General features: G+C 50.2%; 2 protein-coding genes across 5 annotated transcripts; one reads left to right on the forward strand and one right to left on the reverse strand.

Annotated features, from left to right (window-relative positions):
* Positions 1-222: 222 nt before the first annotated feature.
* Positions 223-7154, reverse strand: utp11 (UTP11 small subunit processome component). Of its 2 annotated transcripts, XM_062962510.1 has the most exons (9): positions 6998-7154; positions 6832-6893; positions 4640-4742; positions 4307-4420; positions 3575-3668; positions 2679-2809; positions 2232-2411; positions 637-747; positions 223-423 (listed from the first exon to the last, which is right to left on the reverse strand). In XM_062962510.1, the coding sequence occupies exons 1-9, from the start codon at positions 7058-7060 to the stop codon at positions 340-342; spliced, it is 942 nt and encodes a 313-aa protein (XP_062818580.1). In that variant the 5' UTR covers positions 7061-7154; the 3' UTR covers positions 223-339. The 2 variants fall into 2 exon arrangements, with proteins under 2 accessions (XP_062818580.1, XP_062818581.1); XM_062962511.1 differs by lacking the exon at positions 2232-2411 and having other exon boundaries at positions 6998-7153.
* A 35-nt stretch (positions 7155-7189) lies between these two features.
* Positions 7190-19250, forward strand: fhl3 (four and a half LIM domains 3). 3 transcript variants are annotated; one of them, XM_062962516.1, is made up of 6 exons: positions 7233-7366; positions 17084-17252; positions 17747-17921; positions 18049-18218; positions 18349-18535; positions 18697-19250. In XM_062962516.1, the coding sequence occupies exons 2-6, from the start codon at positions 17097-17099 to the stop codon at positions 18846-18848; spliced, it is 840 nt and encodes a 279-aa protein (XP_062818586.1). In that variant the 5' UTR covers positions 7233-7366; positions 17084-17096; the 3' UTR covers positions 18849-19250. The 3 variants fall into 3 exon arrangements, with proteins under 3 accessions (XP_062818584.1, XP_062818586.1, XP_062818585.1); XM_062962515.1 differs by lacking the exon at positions 7233-7366 and adding an exon at positions 14876-15307; XM_062962514.1 differs by lacking the exon at positions 17084-17252 and having other exon boundaries at positions 7190-7366.
* The last annotated feature ends 2087 nt before the right edge of the window (positions 19251-21337 follow it).

Raw genomic sequence — 21337 nt, forward strand, 5'->3', positions numbered from 1 at the left:
TGCCCATCCCATGGAAAGGCTCCTCCGCTGAGCCAAGCCACTTTCTAAAGACACAGGAGTGATCTAGCCATCCAGTGGATAATCCATAGATCCCTCTCCCAACTGGCCTTGTGGGGGTGGGTTGATGGGTTTTCTCTCAAGAGACTTGTCCAGCGGGGTGTCTCTCAGACCCCCCCTCCCTGCAGCCCACATCCTTTCCCACTGAAGAGTCTGAGGAAGGTCTTAGCATCAGGTGTTTATTTTAAAAAATAGAGGGGGTCCACACAGTGGGGCTGGGGTGGGGGTCACAGAGATCTTCAACCCACAGTCCTCAATTCCACTTGAGGCCCAAGGACACTCTCAGCGTTTGCGCTGGAGCTTGAATTTGTAAATGGCCGGCCGGTTGACAGTTTCCTTCTTCACCTTCATTTTCTGCGTCTTGTCCTGAAAGGAAAGGACAGGGGAGGGGTCAGAAAAACAACTACATATGGAGAAGGACCTCCAAGGCTTTCTCGTCAGCAAGTGGGGGTGTTCTCCCCATTCCTGGGCACCCACCCTGATGACGTTGCCTGAACGGCCGCTGCCCAATAGCGACAGCAAAGCCTGGGGAGTTCAAAGGGGGTGAGCAAGGCCCTCCCCATAACGGCCCCTCCTCACCAAGAGATCCTTCCTTGTCTGGAGCTTCTGTGCAACAACAAACATCTCTCGTTCCCGCTCAATGCGTTGCCTCAGCAGATTGTACTGACTCTTCCTCTGGCGGGCCAATTTCTAGAGAAAGACAGATAAGAGATAAGTGTTTACCCCACTGTTACATTTGAAACCCTCCTAGACACTTCTAGCTCAGTAGTGTTTTAATAGGATTTTTTAATGACTGGATTATTATCATTAGTAACGGTAAAGGTTTTCCCCTGACATTAAGTTTCATCTTGTCTGACTCTGGGGGTTGGTGATCATCTTCATTTCTAAGCCAAAGAGCCGGCGTTGTCCTTAGACACCTTCATGGTCATGTGGCCGGCATGACTGCATGGAGCACCGTTACCTTCTCGCCAGAGCAGTACCTATTGATCTACTCACATTTGCATGTTTTCAAACTACTATGTTGGCAGAAGTTGGGGTTAACAGCGGGAGTTTACTCCGCTCCCCGGATTCGAACTGCCGACCTTTTGGCCAGCAAGTTCAGCAGCTCAGCGGTTTAACCCGCTGCACCACCAGGGGCATTATTATTATTATTTTATTATGACACAGCAAACAAGATAGATATGCTGGATTTCATATCACAAAATCACAAGTCGAACACTTCCCAAGTGTCTAGGACTGTGTGATGTATTTTTGGATGATGCGTGCAGATCCCAGTAGGGTGGCCTTTTGCAGTTGGCAGATTGTGATTTTATTATTATTATTTTTATTTATTTATTTATTGGCTATATTTAATTTATCTGGGCCACCTTAAGGTCTCTGGGGAAAGAAGAAATACAGTAGTGTCTCACTTATCCAACATAAACGGGCCGGCAGAATGTTGGATAAGCGAATATGTTGGATAATAAGGAGAGATTAAGGAAAAGCCTATTAAACATCAAATTAGGTTATGATTTTACAAATTAAGCACCAAAACATCATGTTATACAACAAATTTGACAGAAAAAGTAGTTCAAGACGCAGTAATGCTATGTAGTAATTACTGTATTTACGAATTTAGCACCAAAATATCACGATGTATTGAAAACATTACAAAAATGTGTTGGATAATCCAAAACATTGGATAAGCGAGTGTTGAATAAGTGAGACTCTACTGTAAATCAACAACAGTGTTCCCAGTGGATGCACTTCCTCCATAGGGCTTCCTTGGGAAGGGTCTCCACAGCTGCCAGACCCTCTCCACCATTTCCTAGGGGCCTCCTCCCAGCAGCCCAAGGTTTTCTGATCAGGGAAATGCACTGAGAGGCTGTTAAAGGTTTGCCTTTTACTCTGGAGTAGATGCAGTAGTGGGCTAAGGGGGCCGGAGCTTTTACCCCCAGACCTGGCTCCACTGCAGCCTCGGGGGGAGTGGCTCCTCTTCTTCCCATGGTACTCGGATAGCAGTCCCATTGAGGCCGTGAGTGCAGCAGCAGAGGAGGTAGGCAGGTGTGAGCTCATTAGCAGCCTTCTTCTTTTTCCTCCTCCTCGGGATTGGCCCCGACTTGCCCCACCGGCAGGAGCCAAGCCTGACTCAAGCCTCTGGAGAAGGAGGAGGGAACCCGCCAGCCCCGACTTGCCTGGGATTCACTCTGGGATGAGGGTGGGGCCGCCTCTCCCCAGCGGCAGACCTGGGTTAGCGCCATGTCCCTCTCTTTCCGCAAAAGGTGTCTCCCACACGCCTGGTTGCTCAACCCCAGCGGCTTCCCTCTGCTTCCTGATCCAACTGTGTGGTGGGTCCCCCGGAGCACCATGGGGCTCTGGTGAGAAGGACTGGCAGCTATATCCAAATAGAACCCCTGAACTCCAGGCCTCATCCCCGACAGCCCTGCCACCACCCACAGCCTGGCTGAGCAACAGGTAGCTCTTTTATCTCCACCAGGAACATGTCTTTTCTGAGGCTGGTGGGTCTTAATTGCCAACTGGGGACCAGTCGACCCAGTGGCATAGAAGAGGCACTCGGTCTACTCTCTCAGCCCAAAGGAAGCCCAACATGACCCTTCGCAGACGCCGCAAGCCCCACAGACCTGCAACTGGACTGGGAGAGTCGCCCCACGAATCGGCTCCTTCTTCAGCATTTCAAGGGTCGGCCGGTTGTAGACTCGGCCCAGCAGCTCAGGCGCCGTGTTCAGATGGGCAGCAATGTCAAACTCTCGCACTGGACCAAAATAAAAGTCTTATTTGGTTAAGGCATTCCGGGTTTGTTCTATCACAAAAACATCACAGACAGAAGGACAACCCACCCCCTCAACCACTGTGTTCTGCTCCCAATCTGGAGTAGTGTCCAAGTTGCCTCTTCCTTTGTGTTTAACATTTTTAAAGCATCTCCAGGATCTCCTTTTGGCTAAGGCTGCTTTAATCAAGGTGAAAAACAGTATGTAACAAAATTTGGAAAAAAAATCTGTTCCTGTTTAAGTGTGTGGTATTTTCTTTGAAAGGAGTTGTTCTACTCCAGAAATTTTGTTTTTGTGGCTGCCATTTATAATTAATTAATTACTATATTTATATACCGACTTTCTCAACCCTGGGGGGGGGGGGGGAATCAAGGGAGGTTACAAAATATTACTGGTGGAAATAATACATATATGTACGCAACGTACATATAATTTAAAAAATCATAACTAAACGCTAACATACAGGTATAAATTAAAAGCATTAAAACCATTAAACATCCATACACAACATTATAGCACCAATTAGGAAATGGCATTTATAACCCAGGAACAGAAACTGCATTACAGTACTGTACATAGTATAATGAACAGACACAATAAAGTAAAGCAGGCAGACACCGGCGGCTATGACCAAGGTGCAGGGGAGGCAGAGCCTGTGGTCCTTTCCCCCTCCCCATTCCCAGCTAATGAATGGCTCCAGATCTAGCAGCTCCTGAGCAAGTACAAAGGACCTCCCGCGCATGCCTCACCTTCCCTTTTGGTGTCGAAGAAGAACGTGTGCTTATTAGGCTGCTTTCCTTCTGCCTCCAGGAGGTGGAGCTCTGACTTCAACCTTTCGATTTTCTAGGAAGAGAGAGAGAGAGAGAGAGAGAGAGAGATTGAAAGAGGAAACCCTCAGAGCCAAGCTGGGAATCTTTGAATGGCAGAGAATGGGGCTGGAGGTGTGATGGGGGGCTGCCTAGATTTGGATGCAGAACATTCTAGGGCCCTTCTATACTGCCCTATATCCCAAGATCCAAGATTATTTGATTATCCCAGGTTATCTGGCAGTGTAAACAATCCAGTTCAAAGCAGATATTGTGTCTGTGCTTACTATCACAGTTTTATAGTTTTAATGGTTTTTGTTTTATTGCTATATGTTGTTCTTTGATATTTGATGTTTACATATGTGAGGCATTGAATTCTGCCATTGATTATGCTGTGCACCGCTTTGAATCCCCCCCTAGGGGCGAGAAAAGCAGTATAGAATTGAAGTAAATAATCTGGGATCAGATCCTGGGATAAAAGGCAGAGGCTGTTCCCCTCCAGCAGGGGAAAAGACAACAACAAAACAGCCCCCCCTCCCCATCTCTTCCTGTTCCCTGGAAGCCAAATGGGGACCCACTGCTTGCACAGCCAGCTGAGGGGGCTTCCTCCGGACCCAGAGCATGGAGCACCTGTCAAGCCATTACTCAGACACTGCTCCTCCGGAGACTCCCCACCTTGACTTCCGCCACTCGTTTCATTTCGATGTACTTCAGGTCCTGGGTCTTCATCAGTTTCTGCTGCTCCAGGGTGCATTCCTCTTCCTGAGGCTTTTCCAAGTGGATGCCATCCTGGCAGCGGAAGGGAGGCAATGAGTGAGCAAAGGGAGGAAGGAAAGAAGGGGACACACTCTAGAGAAGGCCTGGAAAGGACCCTGCCTCCCCAGACAAGCAAGAAGGCGGCTGATGGGAAATATCCATGGGTCCTGGAAGGGCTCACTCTTTCTCCCCTCCTTCATCCAGGCACAGAGCCCCCCCCCCCCCCAAGGAAGGCCAGGGCTGGGGCCCCACCTGCAGCTGCACCCGCGTCATCCGGTGGTAGAACTCGTCCGGGTTCTTCTCCTGGGCCTTGCGGCGGAGGGCGCGGAGGGCATTCTGCTTCTTGTGGTAGTCCCTGGAAGGCAAGGCAAAGCACACCTGTGGCACACAAGAGACCCTTCTGGCTTCTGGTCTGAGCACAGCCACAGAGGCTCCACAGAAGGAGAGTTGGGAGGTTCAGCCCAGTGCAGGCTCTCTCCTGGCTGCTCAGCCTGCCTCCAAGGCAGTGAGTGGGGCTCCGGCCCCCAGAAGCCCCTGTTTCCACAGACACACATATATAACTATTCAGATACAGGGTTGCTGTGAGTTTTCTGGGCTGTATGGCCATGTTCCAGAAGCATAATCCCCTGACATTTCACCTGCATTTAAAGCAGGCATCCTCAGGAGTTGTGAGGTCTGTTGGAAATTAGGCAAGTGGAACATCCAGGGTGGGAGAAAGAACACTTGTCTGTTTGTGGCAAATGTGAATGTTGCCATCGGCCACCTTAATTAGCATTGAATAGTCTTTCAGGTTCAAGGTCTGGCTGCTTCCTGACTGGGGGAATCCTTTGTTGGGAAGTGTTAGCTGGCCCTAATTGTTTCCTGTCTGGAATTCCCCTGTTTTCTAGGTGTTGCTCTTTATTTACTGTCTTGATTTTAGAGTTTTTAAAAATACTGGTAGCCAAATTTTGTTCATTTTCATGATTTCTTCCTTTCCAAACAGGAAACAATCAGGGTCAGCTAACATCTCCTAAGAAAGCATTCCCCTAGGAAGTAAAAGAATGGCTCAAAACATGGCTATTTTGAAATGCTTTTGACTGAATAGCCCCAGTTAGAGATGTAGTTGTCGCAACCTTCGCACCTTCTCGATGTTCCTCTCTTGTTGAGTTTATTTTTAAATGAGATTACTGTCTTCCTGATCACCCTATATTTTATCATGAGCCTTACATTGAGCCTGTATAATTTTTACCTTTATATATATTGCACTATTCTCTGACTCATTGTTTGATGTGCTGTTTTATCCTGTTTTATGCTTCTTCTCTTTTCCGTGTCAGGAGCAACCTGAGTTGCTTCTGATGTGAGAGAATTGGCCGTCTGCAAGGACGTTGCCCAGGGGACGCCCGGATGTTTTGATGTTTTTACCATCCTTGTGGGAGGCTTCTCTAATGTCCCCGCATAGAACTGGAGCTGATAGAGGGAGCTCATCCGCGCTCTCCCCGGGTGGGATTCGAACCTGGCAGCCTTCAGGTCAGCAACCCAACCTTCAAGTCACAAGACTTTAACCCTCTCCGCCACCGGGGGCTCCCCTGTTTTATGCTGTTATATGGTTTTATTATTTATATTGGTCTTAATGTATGATTGTTTATTATATGTGACACTGGGCTTGTTCCCCATGTGAGCCGCCCCAAGTCCCCCTGGGGGAGATGGGAGCGGGATATTATTTATTTATTTACAGTATTTATATTCCGCCCTTCTCACCCCGAAGGGGACTCAGGGCGGATCACATTATACACACATAGGGCAAACATTCAATGCCCATAAACAAATCGAACAGAGACCGAGACAGACAGGCAAGTTAACCTTCTCCTGAGGGGTGTTCGATTCTGGCCACAGGGGGGAGCAGCTGCTTCATCATCCACTCTGATGGCACTTCCTCATTCCAGGTCGTAAACCTTGCCTCCCCACTTTTTTAATAAGTGGTACCTTATTTCCGACTTGATAGATGCAACTATCTTTCGGGTTGCTAGGTCAGCAACGACGGGCTGGCCTCAAACTCATGACCTCATGGTCAGAGTGATTTATTGCAGCTGCTCAACAGCCTGTGCCACAGCCCGGCCCCATATAAAAATAAATTATTATTATTATTATTATTAAGCAGCCAGACCTTGAAGCTGCAAGACTATTTAGTGCTAATCAAGGTGGCCAACTGCAACATTCACACTTTCCACAAGCAGAGAAGAGTGCTTTCTCCCACTCTGGACTTTCCACAGATATATAAACCTCACTTGCCTAGTTTCCAACAGACCTCACAACCTCTGAGGATGCCACGGATGCAGGCGAAACGTCAGGAGAGAATGCTTCTGGAACATGGCCATACAAGCCAATGATTCCAGCCTTCGACAACACAATGATACACATACAGGAGGGAGGGGTGTCCATAGGGAGACGGCGTGGCCTGTACTCACTCAGCGCGGAGCTTGTAGTCCTTCTTCTTCTCGAGGAGGCCTAAGTGCTTCCTTGAGGAGAGCTGTGAGGGAAGACAAGGGCAGCGTCAGGCGCTGGAAGCGAAGGACTAATTCCCCCCACTTCCCCCAGCACCACAAACGATACATATACACAAACGATACATACCTGGCTCCGCTCTCGGTGCTGCCGTTGCCCGGCTTTGGCCGCCTTCTTGAACGCCGCCGCCATGTTGGGACCGGGCAGAGCCTCACCACTTCCGGCGCGGCCTCGTTTCCGGTCCTATGGATTCGTGACGTCACTGGTTAGGAGGGAGACAGGGAGACGTTTGCTCTGTGAAGGGGCGGGGACTTCAAAGGAGGCGGGGCCTCAGAAATGTGGGCGGGGCCAAGCCGGGCCTTAGTCCTCGCCTCCTTTCGAGCCGCCTTCGAGGGAAGGAGGGAGAGGCGCGGGCAGGACAGGGCCCCGGTCCTCCGGCGCTGGACGGGAGGAGGAAGGCAGGGAAAGAAGGAAGGAAGGAGCCCTGAGGAGGAGCAGGTGAGGCCGAGCAAGGGAAGGGGCGGGAGCGGGCATGGTCCAACTTGGGCCCTCGAGGGGCTTTGGACTACAACTCCCATCATTCCTCACAGCCTCAGGCCCTTTCCTTTTCCCCCTCAGCCGCTTAAGCGGCTGAGGGGGAAAAGGAAGGGGCCTGAGGCTGTGAGGAATGATGGGAGTTGTAGTCCAAAGCTCCTCGAGGGCCCAAGTTGGACCATGCCTGGTATAAACAAGCATCACCACAATCATAATAACACAACCCAACAAATATTTTTCCTCAGATATAATTTTATGTTATATTCTTTTTTTTATGCTGAGTTCAGATCTGTGTTTATTTTCTCTCTCTAATCATGTGTATCTTTTGCAGTGAGGCTCATCAAATATACTATATATTTACGCACCGATGTGAATTAGATTCTATATATTGATATCGGTGCGTAAATGCATTAATTTTTCAACTATCCTCATCGCAAAATTGCACATGATAGAGAAAAATATAAACACAGATTTGAATTTGGCACAAAAAAAACTCTATAAGAATGACTTAAAACGACCATCTGATGAAAAATACTTGTTGGCTTGTGGTTAATTAGATTCTATTGATATCACTGCGTGAATGCATTAAATATTCAATTAGCATCATCGTAAAAATTACATGCAATAGAGAGAAAAATAAGCACAGATCTGAATTCGGCGCAAAATAAAACTCTCTAAGAATGACCTAAAACTATATCTGTTGAAGAATACTTGTTGGCATGTGATTAATAAGATTCTTTTGATATCAGTGTGTAAATGCATTAAATATTCAATTAGCATCATCGTAAAAATTACATGCAATAGAGAACAAAATAAGCACAGATCTGAATTCGGCGCAAAATAAAACTCTATAAGAATGACCTAAAACTATATCTGTTGAAGAATACTTCTTGGCATGTCGTTAATTAGATTCTATTGATATCACTGCGTAAATGCATTAAATATTCAATTAGCCTCATCGTAAAAACTACAGTAGAGTCTCACTTATCCAAGACTCGCTTATCCAAGGTTCTGGATTATCCAAGGCATTTTTGTAGTCAATGTTTTCAATATATCGTGATATTTTGGTGCTAAATTCGTAAATACAGTAATTACAACATAACATTACTGCGTATTGAACTACTTTTTCTGTCAAATTTATTGTATAACATGACGTTTTGATGTTTAATTTGTAAAATCATAACTTAATTTGATGTTTAATAGGCTTTTCCTTAATCCTTCCTTATTATCCAAGATATTCGCTTATCCAAGCTTCTGCTGGCCCGTTTAGCTTGGATGAGACTCTACTGTACATGCGATAGAGAAAAAAATAAGCACAGAGCTGAATTCGGCACAAAATAAAACTCTGTAAGAATGACCATCTGATGAAAAATACTTGTTGGCTTGTGGTTAATTAAATTCTATTGATATCAGTGTGTAAATGCATTAATTATTCAATTAGCCTCGTCACAAAAACTACACACGACACAGAGAGAAAAATAAACACGGCTCTGAATTCGGCACAAAATAAAACTCAATAGGAATTACCCAAAATACTACCACCTGATGAAAAATACTTCTTGGCTTGTGTTACACGAATATGATGCAAAATGTGCAGACTTTACAGTAGTCTGCTTTAATGTACCATTCGTCATATTTTTAAAAGTTGACGTGATGGGAAAAAAATTAATTCATATTTATAATCAGCATAAATTTTTATTTGAACTGTGCTACTTCATTTCGGCAGAAAAAATGGAAATCAAAGATACAGAATGGGGGACGCCTGGCTTGACAGCAGTGTGTGCGAAAAAGACCTTGGAGTCCTCGTGGACAACAAGTTAAACATGAGCCAACAATGTGATGCAGCAGCTAAAAAAGCCAACGGGATTCTGGCCTGCATCAATAGGGGAATAGCGTCTAGATCCAGGGAAGTTATGCTCCCCCTCTATTCTGCCTTGGTCAGACCACACCTGGAATACTGTGTCCAATTCTGGGCACCACAGTTGAAGGGAGACGTTGACAAGCTGGAAAGCGTCCAGAGGAGGGCGACTAAAATGATTAAGGGTCTGGAGAACAAGCCCTATGAGGAGCGGCTTAAAGAGCTGGGCATGTTTAGCCTGCAGAAGAGAAGGCTGAGAGGAGACATGATAGCTATGTACAAATACGTGAAGGGAAGTCATAGGGAGGAGGGAGCAAACTTGTTTTCTGCTGCCCTGCAGACTAGGACACGGAACAATGGCTTCAAACTACAGGAAAGGAGATTCCACCTGAACATCAGGAAGAACTTCCTCACTGTGAGGGCTGTTCGACAGTGGAACTCTCTCCCCCGGGCTGTGGTGGAGGCTCCTTCCTTGGAGGCTTTTAAGCAGAGGCTGGATGGCCATCTGTCGGGGGTGCTTTGAATGTGATTTCCTGCTTCTTGGCAGGGGGTTGGACTGGATGGCCCATGAGGTCTCTTCCAACTCTACTATTCTATGATTCTACTCTCCTTTCTGATTATTATAAAAAGTTTGATTTTGTTGGGTTGTGTAATCAGCCCCGCTTTGTGAGGATGAGGGGATCCCTGCAGGACGGGGGTGCCCCCAGGAGATATTTCCAGGGCGCGGCCCTTCCCTGAACGGGATGCAGCCCAGGCACAAAGCAACGCTGAACCCAGGGCGGAGGGTTTGCAATGAAACAGGAGACCAGGGAATGAAGGGGAAGCTCCTGGCCCGCTTTCCCAGCAATGGGCCTTCATTCCAGAGGGGCTGTTACAAGGAGTGCCTCCCCACCTCTGTCCAAGTTCCCAGATGTGCTGAAGGACAGGGACAGCTGACCAAAGCAGACACTTCCTTTTTCTCCTTTTTTCTCTTTCTTCCCTTTTTCCTTCCTGCCTTCCTTTGTCTGCCTTCGCCTCTGTCTTTCCCCCAGTGACTCAGTGGAGAAACAGCTCAGGCCAAAGGTGAGGAACACCATCCTCCTCCTTCTCCTGAGTCAGCAAGGATTTTTTTTTTTTGCTGGGAGGCACCCTTACTTTCCCTTCAAGGGCAAATTGGCCAGGACTGGAGATGGTTTCCAGATGAGAAAGAATTTCCAGCTGAAGACTGGTCCCTCTTTGGAAAGGGCAGAGCAGTGTTTGCCAGAGCAGTCCTTCCTTGGTCCTGTGGCCAGGGATGGTAGCTATTAATCAGAGGTATATTGGTGGTATTACTGTCTCCTCCTCTTCCTCCTCATAAGCCAGTGTACAAAGGTACTTCAGCTGTTTCTTGAATGCAGGGAGGTAGGGGGTTATCTTAGGAAGGAAGTTCCAGAGATGGGGGGCGGTCACGGAGAAGGCCCTTTCTCTGGTTCCCATCAGCTATGCTTGGGACGGGTGGGACTGAGAGTAGGGTCTCCTCCGATGACCGCAGTGTCCGAGTTGGTTTGTAGTGGGAGACGCGGTTCCACTTTCCTCCTGCTAAGACCAGGCCTTGTCCTTGAGAAATGGTGAGGTGGTGGTAGTCCTTGCCATTCTTCCCTGTTTCCCTTCAAGTCGCCCCATGGATTTTGTAGTTTCTTGTAGGGCGAGGAAAACCCAGAGATGGTTTTGCCAGGGCCTCCCATCCAGGTCCTGACAGTCCTGACCCTACTGCGTGTCCAAGGTCAGATTGGATTCGGGACCCTCGGGGTATTTATTTCAGCAGATCTCAGTGCTTTTGGTGCTGAAATGGCCTCCCTTTTCCTAGTCCCCCTTGCAGCATTTTCTCTTGCCACCAGCTGAATAATCTCTCCCCAGTTCTGTCACCTCATTGCACACTGGAAGCTTCTTTCACCCTTTTTCTCTGCTGCTTTTTCTCTCTATAACACCCCCTTCCCTCTGTCCTGGCTTCTTATCTGTCACTGCTACCTCTTCTCATTCTGCATCCCCACAGAGAAGAAGTCTTGGTGGCCTTGGGGCTTTCTCTGAGGCATAATGGCCAGCCAACAAAGGAAGGAAGCCTCCTTGGCCCTGCAAAGGGATGAAGACCAGGCCCCTCTGCTCTACCTCTTCCGCCCCCAATGACTCCTGGTGTTCCCAAGAGCTCCTCAGAGAGCACTGGGGCCTTGCCGGAGCATGTCCTCCATGGCTCCCCTTGTTTCCGCTGCCTCCCTCTGCTTTGGCACCCGCTCTCTTAACCAGACAGCGGCAGACGGACGGCATCCCGCCCAACTGATCCCTTTGGGATGGTGCCAGCCTCTCTCTCTCTCTCGGCGAAGGTGCCGGCTTGGCTCCATGCCCGGTGGCTGATGCTCATCTTGCTGCCAAAGCCACGTTTTGCTGCCTCGGGCGGCATCTTTGGGGCTGCGGCCTGCAAGGCTTCCTCAGAGGGAGAGGAGGGAGTCTGGAGGGTGTGTGTGTGGGGGGGGGGGGGGGGGCTTTCCCCTGCGATTAGCACTATGTAACACAAGTTTTGTTGCTCAATTATAATAGATGTCATTTCCTAATTGATTTTATCATAAAAACATGGGAAAAGTTTATTAAAAGTTTATTGTTTTTGTGGGATGAACATCTTGCAGCACATTTGGCTATAGTTTTTCAAAGTTTTCTACCAAGTGTAATAAGTCTTTGCATGTTCTTCCCCAAAATTTGGGAAAGAGAATGAAGGTACCTCACTGGAGGAGTACTGGAGCCTTCAGGGCATCACAGAAGGCTGAGCCATGGCCTTGTGAGCTTTGCAAAGACCCTCCTCTCTTCTCTGGGTGCTTCCTGCCAAGACCCCAGGATCCCTGCAAGGTGTCCCTGGGACCCTTGAGCTTGGCCTCATGCTTCCCTCCTCTTCCGCTTCTCCTCCTGAGGGGCCAACCTCTTTGGAAGGCCAAGGGCTCCCCTGGGCACCTTTCCACTAAAGAGTCTTGGTTCCCCCTTTGCCTCGGGGGTCAGGGGAGCCATTCCAGCCTCTGGAAGGGAGGCCTGTGGGACAAGGCAGGCGTCCGCCCCTGTCATACACAGCCGCTCTGGAATTGGCAGGGCCCCAGAGCCAAGCGAGCAGCTGCTTCCCCTTCTCTCACACTCAGAGCAGATGCCATTCGGCTTGCCTTCCTTCCTGCTCAGTCCAATTTTTCCTCTTGCTATAAATGCCCAGCCAAAGCAAATAGGAACTAATAAAGATCACAGTGATAACTGAGCTGGAATGGTTCTGGAGGCCAAGAAGCAGTGGAGCAGGTGGGTGGCACAGTCCTCTGGCCCTGCCCTCAAAGGGACTGGAAGCCTATGTGTCACCCCCACCCAGAACTTTGGGGGCCTAATGCTGGGGTTCAAGCCTTTGGCTTGTGTTCAGTGTAAGGGCCCAGCCTGAAAGCAGGGGGAGAAACTGTGCTGTTGATGGAGAGGTTCTGAAGAATGTGTGGGGCATGACTTAGGGTCCCCTCCCAAAAATCACCTCAAGCTGGATTGCACACGCAGCCCCAACTCAGGAGACAGACCAAAATGCTGGGGCTTGCGTCCTCCAGCTGGACAAAGGTTCCTTCTGATGACGTGTGTTCCAGGGACATCCCCTAACTGCCTGAGTGTTAAATGTAGCTGGGTGCCTCTTTCTGATCCTGATGTAGCCAGGAGCCTCTAAAGGAGCTGTGCTGGGATCTTTAGGGGTTTGTTTGTGTGTGTATGGGGGGGAGGGGGTTGAGGTTAGCTGCTGGAGCCGGCTTCACTTTCTTTTGGGAGCGGCATTTGCTCTGCTTTCCTTGCACTGTCTGGCCTTGAGCTCAGTCCCTTGCCCTCCAACCTACTGCAGGACCTCCTTGCCATAAGGCTCTTTCGTAACCCCATAAAGACCCAGGGAGATTGACTTCTTGGGGGGGGGGGCAAAGAGGGGTCAGGACCTGTTCTGGGATTTTCTTTCCTTTATAGACCCCCTTCCCCCATTTGTTCCTAAATGGTACGGTTCCTCGCTGCTGAGAATGGGTTTCTTTCTTGCATCTCCACTTCTTTCCTTTATAAGGGCCTTTTGAAGGCAAGACATCAAGGGGCTACAGATGTGGTCCTCCAGATGTGGTTGGGTTGCAGTTCCCAGCATTCCTCACCAATGCCTGGGGTGGCTGGGAATTGCAGTCCAGGACGCTCATGCTTGTGTCCATTAATTAAAGATGGGGCTTTATTGTGGCTTCTAAGTCCCCAAGGCCCTTGGTGGCAAAGTAATGCAGAAGGCAGGGAGGAGGTCAAAGGGCCCCTTCCCTCTTGCCAGTGCTGTCCCTCTGGAGTGGGGTGGACACCCCTCCCTCCTTGGCTGTTTCCCTCTTTGGTAAAGGGCAGCAGCTGCTGCCGGGAGCTCTCTGGGACCCCAATGAATGTGCAGCATCTTTGGCCTAAAAATACCCTCCCGGATTAGAGACTCCTCAGCTGGGGGTCCCCCTGGTGTGCTGTGTCTGTCATTTGGGGGGGGTGGGGTTTCTAGATAATGTCCCAGGCAACTGGCCTGTTGCCCCCAACTTCTCCCTCCGGGCGCTGTTCCATGCAAGTGCTTGGCTGCCCTTTCCCTCTCATTGTCTTGGTGGGATGCCATCGTCCTGTTCATTTTTGGGCCTGGATTGTGCAGGGACCAAAATAGGTTGGCAGGGAGTGAGGAGGGGGATTATGATTAGGAGCAGTAGTATCTGGAGGAGGAGGGAGCAAAACTTGTTTCCAAAAGGGAGGTTCCTCATACATGGGGGCCCTCCCTGCCCTCCATCACCAGACCCACTTGGCTGTGGCTGCCTCCCTTCCTTCCTGATTGAGGGTCACTGCCCTTTTCTCTTACTGCTGCTACCTTACCTACTCCTCTGGCCCCTTTTGTCTTGTTATCAGGAGTCTCAGGGAGATCTTTTCTTAGGTGGGGGAAAGGTGTGCCTAAGGGAATCAGGGTGAGTTGACTGTTCTTCTCCATGGTTTTTTTTCGTGTCAGGCGCGACTTAAGAAACTGCAAGTTGCTTCTGGTGTGAGAGAATTGGCAGTCTGCAAGGACGTTGCCTAGGGGATGCCCAGATGTTTTACCATCCTGTGTAAGGCTTCTCTCATATCCCCGCATGCGAAGCTGGAGCTGACATAAGGGAGCTCACCCACTCCCTGGATTCAAACCGCTGATCTTTCGGCCAGCAGCCCTACCGTCACAAGGGTGACCCGGTGCATTACTCAGCCTGCCTTTGTAAAGGTCACGCCATGGAAAAAAATGACCCTTGTGTAGGTAGGAATGTGCTATTGTATGCCATGTTTCCCCAATACACTTCGTTTTGCTTGCGGAAACAAGAAAAGGGGGTTATGCTCCATAAAATACAGCTTGTCCCTTCCTTCCGGCTTTCCTTTCTGAATGTTTTTTTTTTGGGGGGGGGGGGGAGAGATGATTGCAGTGGAGGTACTGCTGCTGCTGGGGCCATGGCCTGTCCTCCCCCCTGCTCTGCTCCTCCTCCTCCTCTTGCGGTGAGCCGCCTGGCAGCCTCAGGGAGGTTGATCTCATCCTGCAAAAATGCTCCGTGGCGCAGGAAATGGTCTGGAAGGAATTGCTGGTGTCTCTCTCCTTGAACCACAGCAGCAGCAAGAGACAGCGCAGAGGGAGGCCAGGCGATTCCCCCAGAGGCCCCTCTTGCTCAATCCCAGGGCCTCTGGGGATGGGACTGGGCCTGACTCACTAACTGCCCAAACATGGGACTGAGCCGGGTTTGATCCTGTTGAATCCCAGGCACGCCAGCCCTTTGGGATTGACAGAGAGCCTTGTGCGGGAGCTCAGGGGAAGGCTCAGGGATTTCCAGTTGGAGTCTCAAAAGGCAGGAGACGTTGTTGGCGTTGGGCAGAGAGAACTGGACGGTTGGTCCCAGACAGCCTGGCTGTGCCCTTTCCCTGCTTCATGGGCTCATGGGGCCAGCAAGGGAAGAACCTGTCCTTTGCAACCATGGCTCAATGGCCTCCCTTTTCTGAGCTGCATAGGGCTCCCTGCCCTCCCTGCTATGGCTGGAGAAGAGGTAGGGTTTCTGCAGAAAGCTTGCCTGCAGTTTATAAACCTTGACTTTCAGGTGCTGCCATCTGGCGCTGTGTGTAGCAGAGGAGATCCTGATACCTTCCTGTGTGTGTTTATGTTGCGGTTGAGCAGTAGCTCTTGGTGCAAATTGGAGTTTTAGGAAAGCCACTGTGCATCTGTGGCTGTTGTTTGTGTCCATCTTGGGTTCTGTCAGTGTGTCTGATCCCCACCCCCATTATGCTGGGTCCACTAGATTTCTGGAGCATAAGACAAAGCCTAAATTTAGTTTCTTGCCCAGGCCTGGGCAAACCTTGACTCTCCCTCCAGGTGTTTTGAGCTTTGACTCCCACAATTGTACAAGTTGAAGTTTTAGGGTCCCTGCCCCCACTGCTCCGGATGGGGCAGGCAAAATCACTGTGTCCCTCAGGACTTGTCTCTACCTTTTTCTTCTCACTCAGCAGCTGCTGTTCAGTGTGGCTCTCTTTGGACCCAGCTCAGGATCTGTGTCTGTGCCAGGGACATTCCTCCCAGGAACGGTCCTTTGCTCCTTGTACTGCCCTACAAATGCCACCCTGACCCTGGCCTGGGGCCCAGGTGCTTTCACAAGGGCTGTCAGAAGGAATGGCCCTGGTCCCAAAGTGGGGTGGGAGGTGTAGTTGGCACAGGGCTTGTGAGGGGCTGCAATTGGACCCAGGTGGGTGAGGAGCCCCACTTCTCAAAAGCTCTTGCCTATCTGGGCAGCTGTGCAGAGAGAGGGGAATCTGATTCTGTACTCTGGCTCAATGGAGGGGGGCTGAAAGGTTGGAATTTCCTGGAAGGCATCACGAGGGCAGAGGCAGCTCCCTTGCCTCTCCAGTCTGCCCCAGGATGACGGGTCCAGTCTTGCTGCAACTACAGGAAGGGAAAAGGGAGAGGGCGGGGGGGGGGGGGGGCTTCTTGTTGCCTATCCGCCAAGGACTGGAGGGCCCCTCACTGATCCTGATGCCCCCCCATTCTCCGATTGCAAAGGGGTTTGGGAGGCCCTCTCCCCCTCCCTGCAGGCATGGTATGCAGTCCTTGCAAGGGGAGGCTATGAGTCCCTAGCCCTGAACCCAAGGAGGGCTGTGAGGTGGTGTTGGGGCTTTACTAAGTCCCTAGTATATTTTTCTTCCAGTTGTACTGACACTAGAGACAGGAGATCCAAGCTACAGCTTTATTACTGGCCAGAGCAAAACTAAGGATGACCAGCAAAGAACGAAATGTGCCACAAGGCTGAGATGCAATTTAGCCCTTTTATAGTAGAGATTTCTTAAAGTTTTTAAAACATGTGCACAAGCCTTTTCCTCATTTACACTTCTCTTATCCACAACAGTTTCCCCCTCTCTTCCCCTCTTCCTTCACTCCCCCTCTCTTCTCTTCAGGTCTTAAAGCCCTTTTGAACCCCTTTACCTACTTTCATCTTTCTCAGTTGCCTATCTAAGGCTCCTGCATGCTCTGTTTTGTCTAGCAGAGATTGGCAAAGTGAGCTTTTTAGATCCTCTTCTCAAATCCTCCACCCCGCCCCATCTCAATCTTCCTTTTTAACTTTCTCAAAATTTCAGTCTTATAAAATCCACAAAAATTTCATCTTCTTTACTTGACCTCTTGAGACAATGCCCTCTGTCTCCGCAGCCACTCCTAGGGCCTTGTGTGCATTGGTGCATATGTGTGTGTGTCCCTTTCACCTGGAGCTGAGACTAATCCTGCCCATGAGTCCATGACACTGAAGGCCCCCGTTCTCCTCTTCCCCCTTTCCTTCCAGAGAAGACACCAGGATGACAGAGGGCTTTGACTGCGCCGGCTGCAAGGAGTCCCTTTACGGGCGCAAGTACATCCAGGCGGAGGAGGGCCCCTTCTGCATCCCCTGCTACGACGCCCACTTTGCCAACACCTGCGATGAGTGCAAGGAGCTCATTGGCCACGACAGCCGGGTGAGGCAGGTGGCACACACACACACACATATATATGCATGAGAAGGGTGGGATGGGTGATGCTGTCTTTCTGCCCCCTCCATACATCCCATTGCAAGTACAGGCTTCTTCCTGTCCTCTTTCCTCTGCATGGCATATGCTCAGCCCAACGCTCCCTCCAGGGGGAAGGACTGTGGCCTTCTGGCTGACCGGCTGGCCCTAAAAGCCTCCCCGCCCCCCAAAGGCATTGCTCACCATGCAGGGCTTTTGCTGGTTGTGGCTCAATGGAGGCCTGAATCAGGCTGTGCAGCAAAGCCCCATTTCTCTCTGAGCTCCCTTCCTCCAAAACACTGTGTCAGTACCACAGTCCTCTGCTTCTGCTGCCTCTCAATGTGCGTCGTCTGGTGCTGTGACCCAGGCTGAGGGTTCCAGAGTGTGGGGCAAAGAGGGCAGCAGCAGCCAGTCCTTGACCTCCCACCGTATCCCCCTCCACCCCCCTGCTTCTCTCCCCTTAGGAGCTGTACTATGAGGACCGACACTACCACGAGGGCTGCTTCCGGTGCTTCCGGTGTGGCTGCTCCCTGGCTGAGGAGCCCTTCACCTGCCAATCCGAGGAGCTGCTCTGCAACGCCTGCTACTGCCGCGAGTTTTCCTCCCAGTGTGTTTCATGCCAGCAGGTGGTAATGCCAGGTGGGACCCCCACTCACTCCCGCCCAATGCCAAGAGGGCTCAATCCCACCTCATGGTGGCTGAGAGAAGGAAGACCCCAGTGGGCCTTTTCCACCCACCCCTTTCATGGACTCCTTCCATCTCACAGGATCCCGGAAGCTGGAGTACGGCGGTCAGACATGGCACGAGCACTGCTTCCTCTGCAGTAGCTGCCAGCAGCCCATTGGGTCCCGGTCTTTCATCCCCGATCAGAAGGACTACTACTGTGTCCCCTGCTATGAGAGCAAGTTTGCCCCCCGCTGCACCAGCTGCAAGAAGGTGGGGCATCCTTTGGGGGTGGGCAGAGGCGAAATGGGAAAGGAGATAGGGGCCTGTTAGCCCTTCAGGCAGAGGGAAGGTGGGGGTCCTGCTGGCAGCAGTGTTGCTAACCTTTCCCCCCTTCCCGCAGTCGCTGACCAAAGGCGGGGTGACCTACCGAGATGAACCCTGGCACAAGGAGTGCTTTGTATGCACCGGCTGCCGGGCCCCTCTGGCTGGGCAGCAGTTCACCTCCCAGGAAGAACAGCCTTACTGCCTCAAATGCTTTGGGAGCCTCTATGCCAAGAAGTGCAGTGGATGCACCAAGCCCATCACTGGTGAGCGGGAGGAGAAGGCTGAGCACCCAAAGCCAGTGCCCTGGGGGTCCTTGGGGCAGAGAGTGGGTCAGCCAAAGGAGGCTGGATGAATGAACAGCACCCTAGCTCTCTTGTGCAGAGGGAACTGCATCCTCACTCCTTCTTTCTCTCACTCCTTCCAGGCTTTGGTGGGGGCAAGTACGTCTCTTTTGAGGAGCGCCACTGGCACCAGCACTGCTTCAGCTGCTCCCGTTGCGCCACCTCCCTGGTGGGCAAGGGCTTCATCCCAGAGAATGAGCAGGTCCTGTGCCGCGACTGTGCAACCAACCTCTGAAAGGCCCCACCTGGGCCACCCCCGCCCTCTGAAGGGCTCCTCAGTGTGCCAAAGCCCCTCCTGGAGCAGCAGCCCCCTCCCACCCATCCCTCGGAGCTGGGTCTCTCCTCCACAAGTGGGAGGGGTCCCTTTGCCCCGGGGCCACCTGTGCCTTTCCTGCTCCAGGCCCTGTTTCCCTGCCTTGGATGTTCACAACTGCCTCTCTTCCCTGGGCAGAATGTTATGCATGTGGCTTCTTACGAAACCTATACATGGGGGAATCTCTCTCAGTCTCTCTCTTTTCTCCTCCCCCTTTTATATGCTTCTGTGCAGTCTGTGTATGCGTGAAGGAGAGAGAGAAAGAAAGAAGAAAAGTGTGTGTGTGTCTTTTCTGGCTTTGTATAATAAACAACATTAATGACCCACTGTGCTTCTTCACTTTTTAAGTTGGGCATGGGGTTCTTTTTGCATCACCTGAGCCTGCAAATTACCTTCCGAGACAGTTGTGCCCCAAATACCAGTCTCTTCCAATTCTACTCCTCTCCACTTGTGGCTTTCTGAGCCCAATGGGACTGCCAACACCTTTTTCCTCTCCTGGGCATTTCTCCAAAGTAGGCAAACAGACATTTTTATTTCTCTTCCCTGGTTCAGAGTGGGAGAATGGGCCCCCAAAAGCAGGAGGTGCTTTTTCTAGGCAACACATCACTGTTGTACTCAGGGGGTTCGATCTCTCTGCCTCCCAGAGGGACTGTATGGATGTAATGGGGAAGCCTTGAGTCTCCTACAAAGGGCTCCTTTGCGATGGCCATTTTCCTCAGTTCTGTGAAGGGCCCCCCCAACTTGCTCAGCAGCGTTTTCTGCCCGTTTGGCCAATGAACCGTTTCTCTGACTGTTGATGGTGGGAGGTGTTCTCTTTATTCCCACTGGGTTGGTTCTCACTGTCACAAAATTGTGAGGGAAGGAAGAGATTTATGGGTTTGCCTGAGTTATGGGGATTTTTTTGTGTTGAGACGCAAGTGCCCCCCCTTCCTATTTCCCAAACTCTTGGTGCCTCTGGGAGGCTGCCCTTTCCCTCCCTCCCTCCCTCCCCTGCCATCAGTGGAGTTCTTCTCCAAAAAAGGGAAAAATGGCCCCGTGGCGGCTGGCCAACATCTGGATCCCATCCCAACATGAGTGGGCCGTGACTTACACTGCTGCCTGGAAGGAAGGGGAGGGCTGTGAGGTAATGTTGCATGGCTGGGAGGCCTATGTCATGTGTGTGTGGTGTGTCTGTATGTAAGCATGCAGAGGAGGGGTGGTCCTGGAGCCTGGGTTGCTCAGATTCAGAAATGGAAATGGTTTGGGAGGGGAGAAGTGGGCTGAATGGGGAGTGCAGGGGTGGGAGACGCAAGGAGGCTGCAGTGTTACCTGTGGGCTTGCCTTCTAGCAGTCTTGCGAGAGTGGTTTCTCTGTCCTCTTAAGTGATAGCCAAGCTCTTGGACACCATTTCATTCCCTCCCCAGACGTGGTAAATGGGAGGCCACAAGGCCAGCATAAGGAGGAAGCTATTTCTTGTCACCTTTTCATTTTTATTATTAAATTTAATGTATTATTTATATTAAAATGATATAACAATTGCAACCAGTACAAACAGTGACAAACAAAACAAACAAAACAATGACCATGACAAACACAAGAAACAACTATCCTTCCTTCCTCACACCACCTAGGGCTTCTGTTGCCCCTCACTGTGAAAGGTAAAAGTTTTCTCCTGACATTAAGCCTGGTCATGTCCGACTCTGTTGGTTGGTGCTCATCTCCATTTCTAAGCTGAAAAACCAGAGTTCTCCATAGACACCCCCAAGGTCATGTGGCCGGCATGAGTGAATGGAGCGCAGTTACCTTCCTGCCGAAGCGGTAGCTATTGATCTACTCACATTGGCATGTTTTTGAACAGCTAGTTTGGCAGAAGCTGGGGCTGACAGCGGGAGCTCACCCCACTCCCTGGATTTGAACCCTCGACCTTTCGGTCAGCACGTTCGGCAGCTCAGCAGTTTAATCCGCTGCGTTACTGGGGGCTCCTACTCACTGTGATACTTATGCCATATAATAGTTACCCTTGTAAATTGCTTAAATTATTCCTCTTGCAGCTTCCCTAAAATCCACTTTTGCCTTCCTTTGCAAATGTACAAAAGCCAGAGTGCATGTGTTTACAAACTTTTCAATATTTTTACCCTGTCCATTTGACATATTCTAATACAGTAGAGTCTCACTAATCCAAGCCTCGCTTATCCAAGCCTCTGGATAATCCAAGCCATTTTTGTAGTCAATGTTTCCAAAATATCGTGATATTTTGGTGCTAAAGTCGTAAATACAGTAATTACAAGATAACATTACTGCATATTGAACTACTTTTTCTGTCAAATTTGTTGTATAACATGAAGTTTTGGTGCTTAATTTGTAAAATCATAACCTAATTTGATGTTTAATAGGCTTTTCCTTGATCAGTCCTTATAATCCAAGCTATTCGC

Source organism: Anolis carolinensis, unplaced genomic scaffold (assembly GCF_035594765.1).
Source record: "Anolis carolinensis isolate JA03-04 unplaced genomic scaffold, rAnoCar3.1.pri scaffold_10, whole genome shotgun sequence".
NCBI lineage: Eukaryota > Metazoa > Chordata > Lepidosauria > Squamata > Dactyloidae > Anolis > Anolis carolinensis.

What these genes read in the sequence shown, in the direction of transcription:
- utp11 (XM_062962510.1), bottom strand. Translation starts at nt 7,060, where the DNA reads ATGGCGGCGGCGTTCAAGAAGGCGGCCAAAGCCGGGCAACGGCAGCAC. An exon ending in TGACGCGGGTGCAGCTGCAG is followed by an intron (nt 4,421 to 4,639) that starts GTGGGGCCCCAG and finishes TTCCGCTGCCAG; the next exon opens with GATGGCATCCACTTGGAAAA. An exon ending in CTTCGACACCAAAAGGGAAG is followed by an intron (nt 2,810 to 3,574) that starts GTGAGGCATGCG and finishes ATTTTGGTCCAG; the next exon opens with TGCGAGAGTTTGACATTGCT.
- fhl3 (XM_062962514.1), top strand. Translation starts at nt 7,205, where the DNA reads ATGTGGGCGGGGCCAAGCCGGGCCTTAGTCCTCGCCTCCTTTCGAGCC. An exon ending in CCAGCAGGTGGTAATGCCAG is followed by an intron (nt 17,922 to 18,048) that starts GTGGGACCCCCA and finishes TCCATCTCACAG; the next exon opens with GATCCCGGAAGCTGGAGTAC. An exon ending in ATGCACCAAGCCCATCACTG is followed by an intron (nt 18,536 to 18,696) that starts GTGAGCGGGAGG and finishes CACTCCTTCCAG; the next exon opens with GCTTTGGTGGGGGCAAGTAC.